Source organism: Suncus etruscus, chromosome 18, assembly GCF_024139225.1.
Source record: "Suncus etruscus isolate mSunEtr1 chromosome 18, mSunEtr1.pri.cur, whole genome shotgun sequence".
NCBI classification, from domain to species: domain Eukaryota; kingdom Metazoa; phylum Chordata; class Mammalia; order Eulipotyphla; family Soricidae; genus Suncus; species Suncus etruscus.
Genome location: NC_064865.1, coordinates 37,698,876 through 37,713,533, shown reverse-complemented (window position 1 = coordinate 37,713,533; position 14,658 = coordinate 37,698,876). Strand labels below are relative to the sequence as shown.

At 54.7% G+C, this 14,658-nt stretch overlaps 1 protein-coding gene across 1 annotated transcript in view; it reads right to left on the bottom strand.

Moving 5' to 3' along the window:
- The window catches only part of ITPR3 (inositol 1,4,5-trisphosphate receptor type 3), a 76,724-nt gene extending 63,724 nt beyond the window's left edge, over positions 1-13,000 (bottom strand). The window contains exon 1 of the mRNA XM_049765302.1: positions 12,900-13,000. Coding sequence (XP_049621259.1) covers positions 12,900-12,988 — 89 coding nt within the window. The 5' untranslated portion in view covers positions 12,989-13,000. The remainder of the gene's footprint in view (positions 1-12,899) is intronic.
- Positions 13,001-14,658: the final 1,658 nt, after the last annotated feature.

Below are 14,658 nucleotides of genomic sequence, written 5' to 3'. Positions count from 1 at the left end.
ATGGTAGTTCTGGCAGGCAGCAAGCTCCATACTAGATAGAAGACAGCCAGACTACAAGTGTCTCTCTCTCAGCCTGACCTGGATTATTTTTTGTGCGACCCTGATTCAGATTCGTTCACCTGGGCTTGGAGATATGATGTGTGGGGTGATTTTACACAAGATCAGAGATGGAACTTTGGGAGGTTTCTCCTGAATCACCATTGCAACCCAGCCATCCAAGGAGGGATCTGTGGTCTCTCCCCCAAGGAACTCTATTGGGTCAGGATAGCGGTTCTATCTTTCTATTTCCTTTCCAATGCGCAACCTCCACCTAGGTTATAGAGAAAGTTCAGAGTCCCTAGACACCCTAGAACCTCCATCACTTCTGCATCCCAAACTCCTCAGAATGGATTACCAAGGTGGGGAAAGGTGTTGCAGAAAGTCATTAACAGAGAAGCTGCTAAACCCTTATCAGATGGGCAGCCTCAGACCTGAGGCTAGAAGAGGAAGAAGGCCTGAGAGCTGCTGCGAAACCAGGCAGGCAGGCAGGCAGGCAAGATCTTTCGTTTTTTGTTGGTTTGGGGGGGGGGGCCACATCCTGAAGGGCTGAAGGACTGAATGTCAGGGAATCATGCAACGGGGGACCCCCATAGGCAAAGCATACTGTGCACTCCAGCCCTTGGAGCTAATCTCCCTGGCTCATGGCAGGATAAGTTTTGATAAAGAATGAGGCCTGGACTTGTTTTAAGGGACACATCCCAGTGTGGGGTAGGGTGGTTCAGTGGTGAGTGCCCAGAGTCCCCATCTGGCCACCCCCTGTACCAAGGCCCTGCTCACAGCCTCCCGGACACGCCCCTTCCCCTGCTGCAGAGTGAAACTCGCTGCCCGCATGCAGCCGTGGCTAATGCGGCCTCGCCCCGACCTGCCTCCGACTGCCAGGCGCTGCTGGGACGCTGGGCCCCTGCCAGGCCTGCCTGAGGGAGGCGGGAGGGCCAGTGCAGGGTGGGGGACGGGTGCCTACCGTGCCCGTGTCTTCCTTCCCTAGTGGGAGGGCAGTGCCCCGGGTATCCACTTGATGCAATCACCCCCCCACCCGACTGTCCCCCCCCATTGGGGACATCTGTGTTTATTAGACTAGCCCAGTTGCAGGTGCCAGGCTCGGCCTTGGGGCGTGCACCTGGCCCAGAAACTAAGAGCTGAGCTCCCCCAAGGCAGTGGCTGCTAGGCTTCTTTCTCCTCTTTGTCCCCAGCCCCCTGGCAGCTGGATCTAGGAAGGGCTCTTCTGCTAATCCACCAAGGTAACTGTCCCATTTCCAGACTTTTGCATGCACAAAAGCACCACGCCATTTTCAAGACCTGCTTGGGCCCATCCATAACAACAGCCATCAGAGGCTCCCAGTCAGGATCACATAAGAAAAGGGGCTGGAACGAAACAGTGGTGCAAACTGTGGGGTGTTTGCCTTGCATGCGCTAATCTAGGATGGACTGTGATTCGATCCCCCGGTGTCCCATATGGTCCCCTAAGACAGGAGCAATTTCTGAGCGCATAGCCAGGAGTAACCCCTGAGCATCACCGGATGTGGCCCAAAAACAGAGAGGGGGGGGGGCAGGACCCCCCCCAATGCTTGGGGCACACTTACATTCATAGTTACTTTTATGTCCAGTACCACCTTCCATTCTACCCCCTGTCAAGGGGCCAGCCAGGACACACAGTTGGTCAGCTGATGGCCCATATACACCTAGGTGTATATATATAGGTTCAATAAAAACTTTCTGCATGGATGTTGGCTATGTGCTGGGTGTGGTTCGACACACAGAAAACTTTCACTTGCTACACTCTGAACACCCTGAAGAGGAGAGTCCTGTCCTACATCTGTGCATCCACCAACTCCCACCAGCCCAGGGGATAGTTGGAAGTAACACTGAGAGCCCCACACCCCTCTATGAGCCATCCATCACTGGCAGGTATAAGACCAGCCAGGGCCCAGCAGGGCATCAGCTAAGCAGGCAGGCAGAGAAGACGGGGCTGTCCAGGACCTCAGGAGGAGCTGACCTGACAGCTCTGCACTAGAAAGATGTGGAGGCTCATGTGCCTAAAAGGCTATTGGGGACTGCACCCAAGTCTGATGGAAGGAGACACAGATGAATTCTGGGACCTGGGTGGCCCCGTCCTGCCCAGGTGGACTTTGAGATTCTGAGGAAAGCCCTGGAAAAGGCTGTGGGTGGGTCGGCACAGCCCAACAAAGCAAGATTAGATAAGGAAGCGGAAGATGGAGAAGTGGGACCCACAAGTCTCTGGAGTCACAGGAGCAAGTGCCACAGGCAGCAGAAGTGCTGGGGGACCCTGGACAGCGCCTTCCCAATATTGCTTGGAAACTGAGGCAGGGAAGGGAGAAAGGTGTTCAGGGCACACAGCCAGTTCCACACCCCAGGTGCCCTGACACCTGATGCCTAGCCCCAGGCACCAGCCACCACCCCTCAGATCTAGGCCAGACCCAAGGACGGTCACACCCAAAACAGGCAACACAGGCGCCTCACACATTGGGGGGCTAGAGGAGGAGAGGTCTGGGAGTCCCTTGAGGTGCCTGGTCCAAGACAGGAAAGAAATTCAGTTCTGCATCCCTATGAACATTATTTCACCTCTAACCTTTCTTTAGCAGAGATGCATCCTGCACCACCTGAGGGGCAGAGTATATGGAATTTTATTTATTAATTATAAACTTTATTGATTGATTGATTGGTTTGGGGGCCACATCCAGCAATGCTCAAGGGTTACTCCTGGCTCTGCGCTCAGAAATCGCCCCTGGCAGGCTGGGGAAACCACAAGGGATGCTGGGAATCGAACTGGGTTCCTCATGCAAGACAAATGCCCTACAGCTGTGCTACCTCTCTGGCCACGATATATGGAATTTTAAATCCAGTGTGGCAATAAGCTGGAGAGCTGGTCCAGGGGTTAGGAGCTTGCCTTGCATACAGCTGACCCAGCTTTGATCTCTGAACACTGAGCACATAAACAGAACAGAATAAGCTCTGAACTGCCTGGTGTGTGGCCCAAAACAACGAAAATAGAATTAAAACCCTATGGTTTGTGGCCCAAAAAAGGGCTCAAAGGACTGAGAACTGGCTCTTCGTGCATGAGGTTTCTCCCTAGCAAGGCATGTATGGTCTGGATCTGCTAGCCCCATCAAGAGAAATTTCCCCAGTCCTGCTAGGGATGGACAGATAGACCACACACACACACACACACACACACACACACACACACACACACACACACACACACACACACACACCAGCATGATCCACCCATCAGAGAACTTCAACTCTGGCAAGGCAGACTCAGAGACTGAGAGCATCTTCAGTGAGGAATGAAGAAGCCACATACATAACTAAACTCAGCCCCATAGAAATAAAAGTCCAGAGGAACCAGCACCTTAGCATAGCAGGGAAGGCGCTTGCCTGCCTTGCACACAGCCCACCTGAGTACAGTGCACCAGGAGCTATTCCTGAGAGCAGAGTCAGAAGTATCCCCTGAGCATCACCAGGTGTGGTTCTAAAACAAACACTAAAACAGAAAACCCAGGGAGGGGCCTGAGAGCAAAATCTCAGTAGCTGGAGCATATGTTTTGTATGTGGATTCTATCCTCAGTAGCCCATATGCCTCCCTCTCCAAGCTTACCAGGAGTAAGTCCTGAGTGCAAAACCAGGAGTAACTCCTGAACATTGCCAGGTGTGTCCCAAAAATCCAAAAACAAAACAAAACAAAAAATCCCAAAGATCCCAAGTAAGCCTGGGGGACCTGCCTGCACACGGGCCTGCATTTCTGCCTCAGAACCGGGACAGTCTGAATGTTGTACCTGCAGTGTGCTGCTTGTTGAACACACGCCAGGGAAAGGAGGATAAGGCCCTGGACAGAGAAGGAGTGCTGAGAGAGAGAACAGGCGGCAGCCAGCCTCGCCGCACACACCGGCCTGGCCAGACACAGGCCCCTCCTGCCCTCATTAACTGAGAACTGGGCTCTCAACCAGCGTGGCCTGACACGGTACCTGACACCGCAGAGCTTTCTGGGAAACAGCAGCAAAGCAGTCCTGACTACTGCAGAGTGATTCATCCTGGGCCAGAGATAGAGAGAGCACCGTGGGAAGGGCATCTGCCTTATATGCAGATAACCTGGGTTCAAGCATCCCATTTGAGCACCACCAGGAGTGATTCTGGAGTGCAGAGCCAGGAGTAATCCCTGAGTGCTTCCAGGTGTGCCCTCCCCCCATAAAAGAAGAAGGACGAGACATAAGAATCAAAGGGAGGAGCCGGAGAGATAGCACAGCGGTAGGCTTTTGCCTTGCAAGTGGTCGACCCAGGACCGATGGTGGTTCGAATCCCACCGGCATCCCGTATGTTCCCACCGTGCCTGCCAGGAGCGATTTTTGAGCACAAAGCAAGGAGTAACCCCTGAGCACCACTGGTTGTGGTCCAAAACACCCAAACAAGCAAGCAAGCAACCAAAAAAAGAATGAGAGGGAGAGACAGAGCAATAGGAGAGTGGCTAGGACGCTTGCTTGCATATGTCCAACCTGGGTTTAATTCCGGCCACCCTATATGGTCCCCCAGACCTTGCCAGAAATTAGAACCATGGACAAGTCCTCAACACTGCCATATGTGGCCCCAAAACAAACAAAATAATCAGATGGCGGGCTGGAGAGCTAAAATAGGGTAAGACTCTTGCCTGTCTTGCTACCCACCTCCCTCCATCCCCTGCCCTGTATATGAGCCCAAAGTACTTTCAAGGGTGATCCCTGAGCACAGATCCGGGAGTAAGCTTTTGAACCCTGATGAGCGTGTGGCTAAACATTTTTGTTTTTTGTTTTTTGGGGGGTCACACCTGGCAGTGCTCAGGAGTTCCTCCTGGCTCTACCAGTGGTCCTCAAACTATGGCCCGCGGGCCACATATTGTATTTGTATCTGTTTTGTTTCTTCATTGCAAAATAAGATATATGCAGTGTGCATAAGAATTCGTTCATAAGTTTTGTTTTTACTATAGTCAGACCCTCCAATGGTCTGAGGGACAGTGAACTGGCCCCCTGTTTAAAAAGTTTGAGGACCCCTGTGTCTACGCTCAGAAATTGCTCCTGGCAGGCTCGGGGGACCCTATGGGATGCCGGGATTTGAACCACCGACATGTTGCATGCAAGGCATACACCTTACCTCCATGCTATCTCTCCGGCCCCATGGCTAAAAATTTTTTTAAATCAGATGAAGGGGCCTGAGACTGTTCAGAGGTTGCTTCCCATGGACCACAGTTCGAATCCCTCTCATCATATCTGATCCCTAAGCACCACCAGGCATCACTCCTGAGCAAAGAGGATGTCTAGATGACAGCCTTGCTCGGAATGACCATCTGCTTCTCCTACAGTGTGCCTTAGACTGGGAAGGAGGACAGTGACAGCACTGGTAGGCACCATAATTGCCAGCCTTGTTATGTAAAGTCGAAGCTGCCACCACCACCATAACCCACTCTTTTTTTTTTTTTGGTGGGAAGGGGCATATCCAACGGTGCTCAATTTTTACACCTGGCTCTGCACTCAAGGAACACCAGTCCTGGCAGTACTTACAGGTCTATACTGCAATGTCAGGGCTCAAACCCCTTGGCCATGTGAAGGTCTCTTTGCCCTTCTATCAGTCCGGCTCCTAGGAAACTTTTATTAGTTTTTTAACGGGGAAGGGGATTCTGAGACTCAAAACCAGGGCCTCACGTATGCAAACTAAGTGCTCTACCTAGGGGTTGCATCCTGAGCCTGGGACATCCTCTTAGCCCAGTGCTTCTCAATTATTTTCTGTCATGCCCCCCTAGGAAGAAGAAAACATTTTCTGTGCCCCCCGCGCGACTGTAAATAGTATATTTAAAAAAATGTTAACCTGCAAAACAAAAATATATAAAATAATTTGAGTTAATTTTTTTATCAGAGGTGATGTCTGGATTAATGGCTCCAATGAGCACGTTTTGCAATGCATAGCTTTTTGAAGCGGGGTCTGAAGCAGGACATAGCAACTCTCAGCTCCAGAGACATACAGAAACATAAACACGGGGCTTAGCTTGTTATGACAGTGTTTGCCGAAGTCAAATGTGCCCCCTTTACGGAGCTTCAATTCCCCCTTGGGGGGCGTGACCCACTATTTGAGAACCACTGTCTTAGCCCTCAGTTTCTCATTCCTGTCCATCACTTACAGAACTTATAGAACTCTCTAGCCCATCACCCTGTCAGCTCTTGTGCTGGCTGTGTGTGCAGTGGGAAGAGATTTGTCAAGCAAATATACTTGTGTCTGCCCACACCTGCCACCTCCCCAGGCTGAGGTTGCTGTTTGCTGTCTCCTTTGGCTCTGGCCACCTGCTGTCCCTCCTCCATAGGCACCTGTGACTGGGTCGCTGTGCCCTGCAGGCTCCCTGAGCCTGGTCCCACAGGATGCCCTCTGTGGTGCCATCCCCACACCCTGGGTCCCACAGCCCCTTCTCTGTGCCCAGGCACTGGTGTAAACACCTGGGGCCAGAGGTTCCTCTGCAGGAAACTCGACTGCAGGGACCAGTGCTGAGAGCCCTGGTGTCACCCGGCCGGCACCTAGGAAGGCAGTGCCAACATCCAGAGACCCAGAATGGGCAGAGCTCTGCTCTTGGGGGCCCCAACTTCCCAGTCCCTATTTCCATGCTTGAGGCCCTAGCCTAGCTCCCCCCCCCCCCACCAAAGTGAAGTACACTGTGGGGACTCCAGTCCTGTGCTTGGGGCTGAAATCAGGAACCTCCCTGAAGCTGGCAGCAAAAAGCTGTAGGGCCCCACCCTAAAGCCCAGCACCCCACCCCAGCCTGACCCACCCCACAACCTCACTAGGGCAAGTCGGGCGGGGACATGGGGCTAGGAATGTGGGGCAGGGCAGCATGTGAGCAAGTGGGCACCAGAGAGGACCCCACAGTGGAAACTAGGGTCTGAGTCAGTCTTCAGAAGGCCGCACAGTCACCTCTGCTCCCCTGTCACAACTGCCACTCCCAATGCCCACATTCTCAAAACTCTGACCTGAAGGGGCCAGCTAACCACCCCACCCACTGCTGCTCCATACCAAGGGCACATGGTCTCCATCCTCACTGCCTCCACCATTAGAGAAACTAGCAGAGCTAGAGGAGAATCTGGGAGGGAAAGAATGCTGGGGAGATGTGGAGGAAGATTTGCAGAAGTCAAAGTACTGGCCTTGCCTGTGGCTGACCCAGTTTAATCCTCAGCACCAAACTGGGTCCCTGAGCACCCAACACAGTAGCACCAACCCCCTGGATAGGGCTTGAAAACTCCACACCCTCCAAAAAGTTCATGTCCCTCCCTCCCTGCCTATTTATTTTGCTTTTGGGGGGGATACACCTGGTGGTACTCAGGGATTAGTTACCCCTGGCTCTGAGCTCAGCAATCACTCCTGGTGGGGCTCAGGGGACCCCGGATGGGATGCTGGGGACGGAACCCAGGTCAGCTGCGTGCAAGTAGAGTGCCCTACCCACTGTACTATCACTCTATCCTGAAGATAACCGAGGAGGCCTTGGGCATGTGTGGGCAGCGCAGACTGCACAGAAGGGCAGGACATTTAGAAACAATCCAAATGCCAATAGGAGGTCAGTTTCGGCAACTCAGCAGCCCTCACATCCAGAGCTGCAAGGCCCTTTAATAATGGTGCGTGGGCAGGGGGCAACCTGCTTAAGATAGCCCCCCCCCAGGGGGAAAAATAACAGGCCATATGTGCTGTATGCCAGCGTTTGTAAATGTTTATCTGTGTATGTAAAAGGCATATATAGCTATGCCAGATATAGAATGTGACTGTAAGTCCCAGCAGTACTAATGTTAAGGCTTTGAGTTTTTCCAGTTTTCTCCAAAGAACATGCTTTAGCTTTTAATTTGATTATATATATATATATATATATATATAATCAAATATATATATATATTTTTTTCCCAAATCCCTGAGCTGCAGAAACTGGTCTTGCCAAAGTGGGCAGGAGCCCATCCAGCATCTCATTCTTCATTCCAGTGAAATCACAGTGAAAAGAAAGCCAAAGGCAGGTCTGCAGCAGCTGGGGAATGCGGGCTGCTGGGGCAGAGCAAACCCTGCAGCCCAATGGGCCAGTCTCAGCACCCCACTGGCTAGAACTCTGCCTTGATCGTCCCTAATTCTTCAGTCACTCACATGGTGCCCAGCACAGAGACAAGATGCGTTTGAATTACTTCATGAACGGCTGCCAAGAGACTCAGGGCTGGCAGGGTCCCAGGGAGGTCCCACCATCCACAGTGCCAACTTCAGGAGTGCATGCAAGTCACCAAGAACCTGATCATAAGCTGCCCTTGGCCTCCAGCCCTCAAAATATCAATCCACTTGGGGTGAGGTGACAGCTGGGGAGTGGAAGCTCCTTCACACCCCCATTCTCAGATGCAAACCGAGCTTGGCAAAGTCTTCCAGGCTCCAGGCAGGGCTACCCTTGCTGAAGCCCTGCAGTGAGATGGTGACAAGGCTGGAGGCCCAAGGATCACCTGGGCAACTGAAGCTTTCTCTTACTATACATTTCCCAGGTCCTGACCTTCATGCCCACCTCCTGGCAAGTGGACAGTCTGTATGGTGGTGGGCATGAAAGCCCCAAACAGGCCCTACTGGAGCCTGGGCTGGCCCAGCATGGGCGGGCAGTGGCATCTACTGCACCTGAAACCCCTGCAGCCAAAGTTCTGCAGAGATCCTGGTATAAAGAACTGGGGACCCCTCCCTGGCAACACTCAGCATCCATGTCCATTCTCACCCGAGGACATCATGAAATGTTTCACCTGCTCAGTGGCTCCAGCCTGAACACTGCTGCCTCCCACCAGGGTGAGGTGTGAGGGGTGAGGAGTGAGGGACTGGGCAGAGCAAGGGGCCCCAGCCAGCTGCCCTGCCAAGAACAGGCGTGGGCCTGCTCTCCCTGCCCAGCGAGGTCTCGACCTGCTGTGGGCTCCACTCCCCCAGTCCTGCCTCGGCTTCCCAGCCCAGAGTTAATGTACAACCGTCCCCAGGAGCTGTAATTAGCCCCTGGTTGGCCCCTGCTGCAGAGCAGGGCTGGAAGTTGAAGGCTCCCCAGACTCCCTCTCTGCTGCCCCCCCACCCCAATTCTTCTCAGGAGAGTCAGCTCCTTCATGCCCTGTCCACCCAGTCTCCCCCAATTCAATGCATCTGGCCCTGGCAGGTTGCCTGCTGGATGCCAACACTCCCACCCTCCCCTCCCCTCCCAGGACGATCAGCCTCTGGGGTTCTGGGACAGAGGCACCACTAGCTTGGGTGAAGAAAACAGGGGATTAGAGTTGAGGCGGCAGGAGGAAGATTCCAGAAGGATGAGCAGAGAGTGGGGACACCATAATGCCTCTCATACTTCACAGGGCCCAGATCCCCTGGGGACAGAAGTAGCTTCTCACCCAGAAGGGTTCATGGGGCTCAGGATGCTGCATGTTTTTTTATTCGTTTTTGGGCCACACCCGGCATTGCTCAGGGGTTACTACTGGCTGTCTGCTCAGAAATAGCTCCTGGCAGGCACTGGGACCATATGGAACACCGGGATTCGAACCAACCACCCCTGGTCCTGGATCAGCTGCTTGCAAGGCAAACGCCGCTGTGCTATCTCTCTGGGCCGATGCTGCATTTCTTTATTGGTTTTGTTTTACTTTGTTTTGTTTTGAAGCCACACCCAGCAGCACTCCCAAACTGAGCAGCAGACTGTAGGTTGAATCCAGGCCTGGACTGCACCAAGCCCATGGCAGCCATACATATCCTGGTCCCAGGCCTCCAGGACACTGCATGTCTATTTGGTTTGGTTGGGTTTGGTTTTGGTTTTGGTTTTATTTCACCCACCTGCCAATACTCAGAGCTTACTCCTGGCTCGGGTGCTCAGGGGCCACATGGGATGGATGTACAGGATAAAAACACAAGCAAACTCCCTACCCACTGTCGTATCTCTCCAGCCCCAAACTTTGTGCATCTGACAAATCTCAGGGCCGCTGCTACAGAACTAGAGAGTGAGGACCGGTCCCTCCCAGGGCTCAGAAATCTTTCCTGGACTCAGAGTTCTAGGCAGGACAGTAGCACAGCTGCACAGGGCCTCACCTTGGAGGCCCCAGAAGGAGGACAGAGCCTGTGGACACGCTGAATGGCTGAAGGGTGTAATTAATTAGTGAATCCTGGCACCCTGCCTGGCAGGAGATGGCCCCACAGAGAAGCCTCCTGCTATAAATCAACCGTTAACCCCAGCGAGGAGTCTGCACAGAGCAGGCAGGGCCAAAGCACGGAGGAAAAGGGGTTAACGCTGCAGGGTGGGAGGTGAAGCTGGCACAGAGGGCAAAGACACTTCACCTCAACCCTGGAGGGTGGGTCGAATTTACCCAGGTGGAAGCTGCAGGGTGGGGTGACGCAGGAACAAAGGTACAGAGGGGGAGTCGGGGTAGGTTCCAGGAACAGGAGGAATGTGGGGTGCCCGGCTCAGGGAAGTGACAAAAATGAAGTGGAAGGGCCTTCGCGGTGGCACAGCAGATAAAGATGATTTCTGTGCATGCAGCCAACCTGTGCTTAACACCTCAGAACTGCATTTTCTAAGCCCCACCAGGAGTGGCCCCAGAGCACAGAACCAGGAGCAAGCCCTGAGCACAACTGAGTGTGGCACCCCAAAAAAAAATGAGATAGGGGTTCAGAGAGGTGGCTCCGCAGCACAGCACATCTTTCTCATGCATCAATCCCTGTATTCCATCTCAGGCAGCACAGCAGGGAAAAATAGTGGGCCAGTTCATGGGTGCATAAGGGTGCCCAGTGGGCACGCAGGGGTTTCTGGAGATGTCTGTCAGGGAAAGGGTGCCTCGGGTAAAGGGGCTTTCCACCCACCAGCTCCTGTACCAGCAAAAGGAACTTTCCAGAGCAGAAGGGACAGGGCAGGAAGGAGGGAGAGGAGGGTGACAGAAAGTAGTGAGAAATGAGTAGCTCCCAGGGTAGAACAAGATAAGATGCATTGGCCTGATTCCTCCCACTGTGTTCAGCAGCAATCGTTTCCCCAAAGTCCCTATGCTGATACTGTTCTGACTCTAGGAGACAGACTTTGCCATATGCCTTCGAGGTGTCCCCAGACCCCTCAATTTCTCCTTCCTGGGTTATCAGAGGTGTCTGCTGTGGGCCTAGGGGCCATCTCTGATGAGAGGAATAAATAGACCTACTCCTTCCTTCCTTCCTTCCTTCCTTCCTTCCTTCCTTCCTTCCTTCCTTCCTTCCTTCCTTCCTTCCTTCCTTCCTTCCCTCTCCCTCTCTCTCTTCTGCGTCTGTCTCTCTCTTTCTCTGTTTCTCTCAACTCTCTCTTTCTCTCTCTCTCTCCCTCCCTTCTTCCCTCCCTCCTCTGTAGCAGGAAGTCAGGTGTGATGTAGGCCCCTCCAGTGGGGAACAGAGCAAGGCAGTCAAATCTGGCTGAGATCTAGCCCTGGGATTCCACCAGTCAAAGGCAAGCCTGGAGGGTGAGAGATAAGACAGGTGGAAAATGCTGGATTTCCCCAGCAGAATCCCCAGCTGGCAGGGCCAAGCCTACTGGGCCTTGTGGGGTTCCCTTCCCAACAGAGGCACAGCTTGATTCTCAGCAACCACTGCGGGAGACGCCAAGGAGCCAGGTGACTCCCACATCCTGGGCACAGCTGGGCGGAGGGTGCCAGGCCCTCCTCCAGGGCCCCCTGAGAGGACACACCTGCTGGCTGGCTGGCTGGCTGGCTGGCACCCCATCGAGGGTCAGCAAAGGAGGGTGATTTAGGGCTGGGTGTGGTGCGGGGGATGAGATGAGACGACTCAGATCCCCAGACTGAAAATGGGGCAGAGATATCAGCCCTGCCCAAGGGCCTGGCTGGAAGTAGAGAAACCATTGGAGAAACCGCTCTGCCCCCACTCCTCGCAACTAACCCAACTGCTCCTGCGAAGATAACCCCATTTTGCGTGTCTGTCTGTCTCTCTCTGGTTTTGGGGCCACACCCGGTGGTGCTCAAGGACTACTCTCGAGTGCTCAGGGGACCATGCAGTCCTGAGGATCGAACCCCAGCCCGACACATGCAACAGGCACTGTTCCAATTGAGCCATCTCACTGGCCCAAACCCTCTCTCTTCTCCTAACTCCTTCCCGGCCCTGAGTCCACTCCAGAGATGAGAGACGATTCCAGCCTGGACCCTGGGAGGTGGTTAGAATTAATTAATGTTTGTGAAGTGCTCCAGAGATCCTGGAGCCAGGGATCCTGGGGCGCCAGATGAACTGTGCAGGAAATGACAGGGCGAGGCAGGGAGAAGGGGGGGTCCGGCAGGAGAAGGAGGAGACAGGCAGGAGAAGGGGTCCAGCCGGTCAGGGACCTGGGCCGCCTCGAAGGCAGGGCTGCAAAGACAGTTCTTAGAGGAGGAGGCTGGAGGAGGGAGGAGAAATGGAGCAGAAAAAAGGAAGGATCTCTTCAAGGGGTCTCCGGGTCCCTAACTCTTTTCCTAACTGGGCTAGCTCACCGCCAACTCTACCCACCGCTGAGCCGCCCCATCTAGGCCCAGATGCCTTTCTCCAGCGCGAACCCCTGGCACCCACCTGCCCCGCCCAGGACCACCTGCGGAGGAAGTCTCAGCCTCTCCGCCCCTTCTTTAGAACTGGGGCGCAGGCTTCGCGGAGGGGAGTGCCCTGTGCTAATGCCTGTGCCAGCGCCCGCGGGGCGCCCAACTAACTCCTACCTGAGCAAACACTCATTTCCTTTCTCCAAGGATCCCAGGCGAGCCGTGCCCAAGCTCCTGGATTGCTGGGGATGCCCAGATCCTCCGTCGGGGCTCTGGGGGCGACTCTGTTCCTCTCCATGCACGCGCCCCACTCCAGCCCTGAGTGCCCGGCTCACTCACCCCAAAGTGCTGATGAAGCCATTGACTGAGCCCTCGGCGTACAGGGAGACGATGTCCCCGATGTGGAGGAAGCTGGACATCTCGCTCATGGCTGCGGCCCTCCGGGGTCCCGGGCTGCGAGGGCGCACAGGGGCGCGCGGCCAGGCTGTGCGCCCGGGACCGGGTGCGGGGTGCCGGGGGGCGATCGGGGCGGGCTAACGGCACGGCGACTCCCCAGGAGGATGGTGACACGGCCCGGGAGCCGGTGCTGCTGGCGTCCGGGGAAGGAGGTGCCCGCGTCTCGGCGTGCCCGCCTGCCCGCCCGCCTGCCCGCCCTTCCAGCCCGGCCAGCGCGTACCTGCAGCGGAGAAGGAAGGAGCAGGAAGTCTGAGGCCGCCGCCGCATACATGCAAATCCCGCCCGGGAGGCGGGGACCCAGCACCCCGCCCCGGCCTCCACCCCCAAACCCGCGCCCCGCCGCTGCCCGCCCGCCTGTCCGCCTGCACCCATGTGCGCCCTCGCCCTGCGCCCCGCGCCGCACGCTCCGGCAGGGACCCCGGGATCCCGGGCCCCACTGCTGTCGGAGTGGCCCGGGATGGGGCTCCAGCTCCCCGAACTCCCCAAGTAGCTTAGGAGGCTCGGCCGCCTTGGAAGGGGGCTCTCGGCCCTCGGGCTTCCCAGGATGATCTGCTGGCTCGTCGGTTCCCCGAAGAGCCGGTTTGGAGGAGCCAAAGCAGAGGCCACCCCGAGCCTTGCGCCCTGGGCGCCCACCCATCCTTGGCGAGGGGTTCCCCGGCCGGCCCAGAGCTGTCCTGGCCCCGCGCGCCCAGCTGCGCCCTATCCATAGCGCGCACAGACGCGCGCAGACCGAAGCCCTTTTCTGTATTTTTTTTGTCTCAATGTGAAAAAGCCCTTTTGGGTTGTTTCGAAAGCAGCTCGGGCTTGGAGGGGAAATGAAGCAAAAAAAAAAAAAAAAAAAAAAAAGGGTGGTTTCTGTCGGTGTTGTGTGTACGTGTGTGCGCGCCCCTGTGTGTTTTCTCTCCGCATTCCAGTGCGCAAAGCGATCCAACTTCCAAATCAGTTCAGCCGCTCCCTTTCCAGGAGTCGGCTCCAAAACTCTTGGCTCCTTTCCTTCTTTTATTTTTTTTTTTATTTTTATTGGGCCCAAAGTGACTTACAAATCTTTCACAGTGATATTTCAGGTACATCGTGACAATAAATGAGGGGTAATCCCACCACCACTGTTGTCCTCCCTCCACCCCTTGTTCCCAGCTTGCATCCCATATCTTTCTCCTTGACCAACCCCCCTCCAGAATGCTAGTGTAACTGGTTCCCCTTGTACAGCTTGTACTAGATTGGGTTTTTTGTTTTGTTGTTTTGTTTTGTTTTTTGTTTTTGGGCCACACCCGGCGGTGCTCAGGGGTTACTCCTGGCTGTCTGCTCAGAAATAGCTCCTGGCAGGCACGGGGGACCATATGGGACACCGGGATTCGAACCAACCACCTTTGGTCCTGGATGGGCTGCTTGCAAGGCAAACGCTGCTGTGCTATCTCTCCGGGCCCCGGGTATCCATTCTGTTGTCGTTGACTTTGGGTTTGCCACGCAATGTTCATAAGACTGTCTGGTCTTTTATTTTATTTTATTTTATTTTATTTTATTTTATTTTATTATTTTTTTGTGTGTGTGTGTGGTTTTTGGGTCACACCCGGCAGTGCTCAGGGGTTATTTCTGGCTCCAGGCTCAGAAATTGCTCCTGGCAGGCACAGGGGACCATATGGGG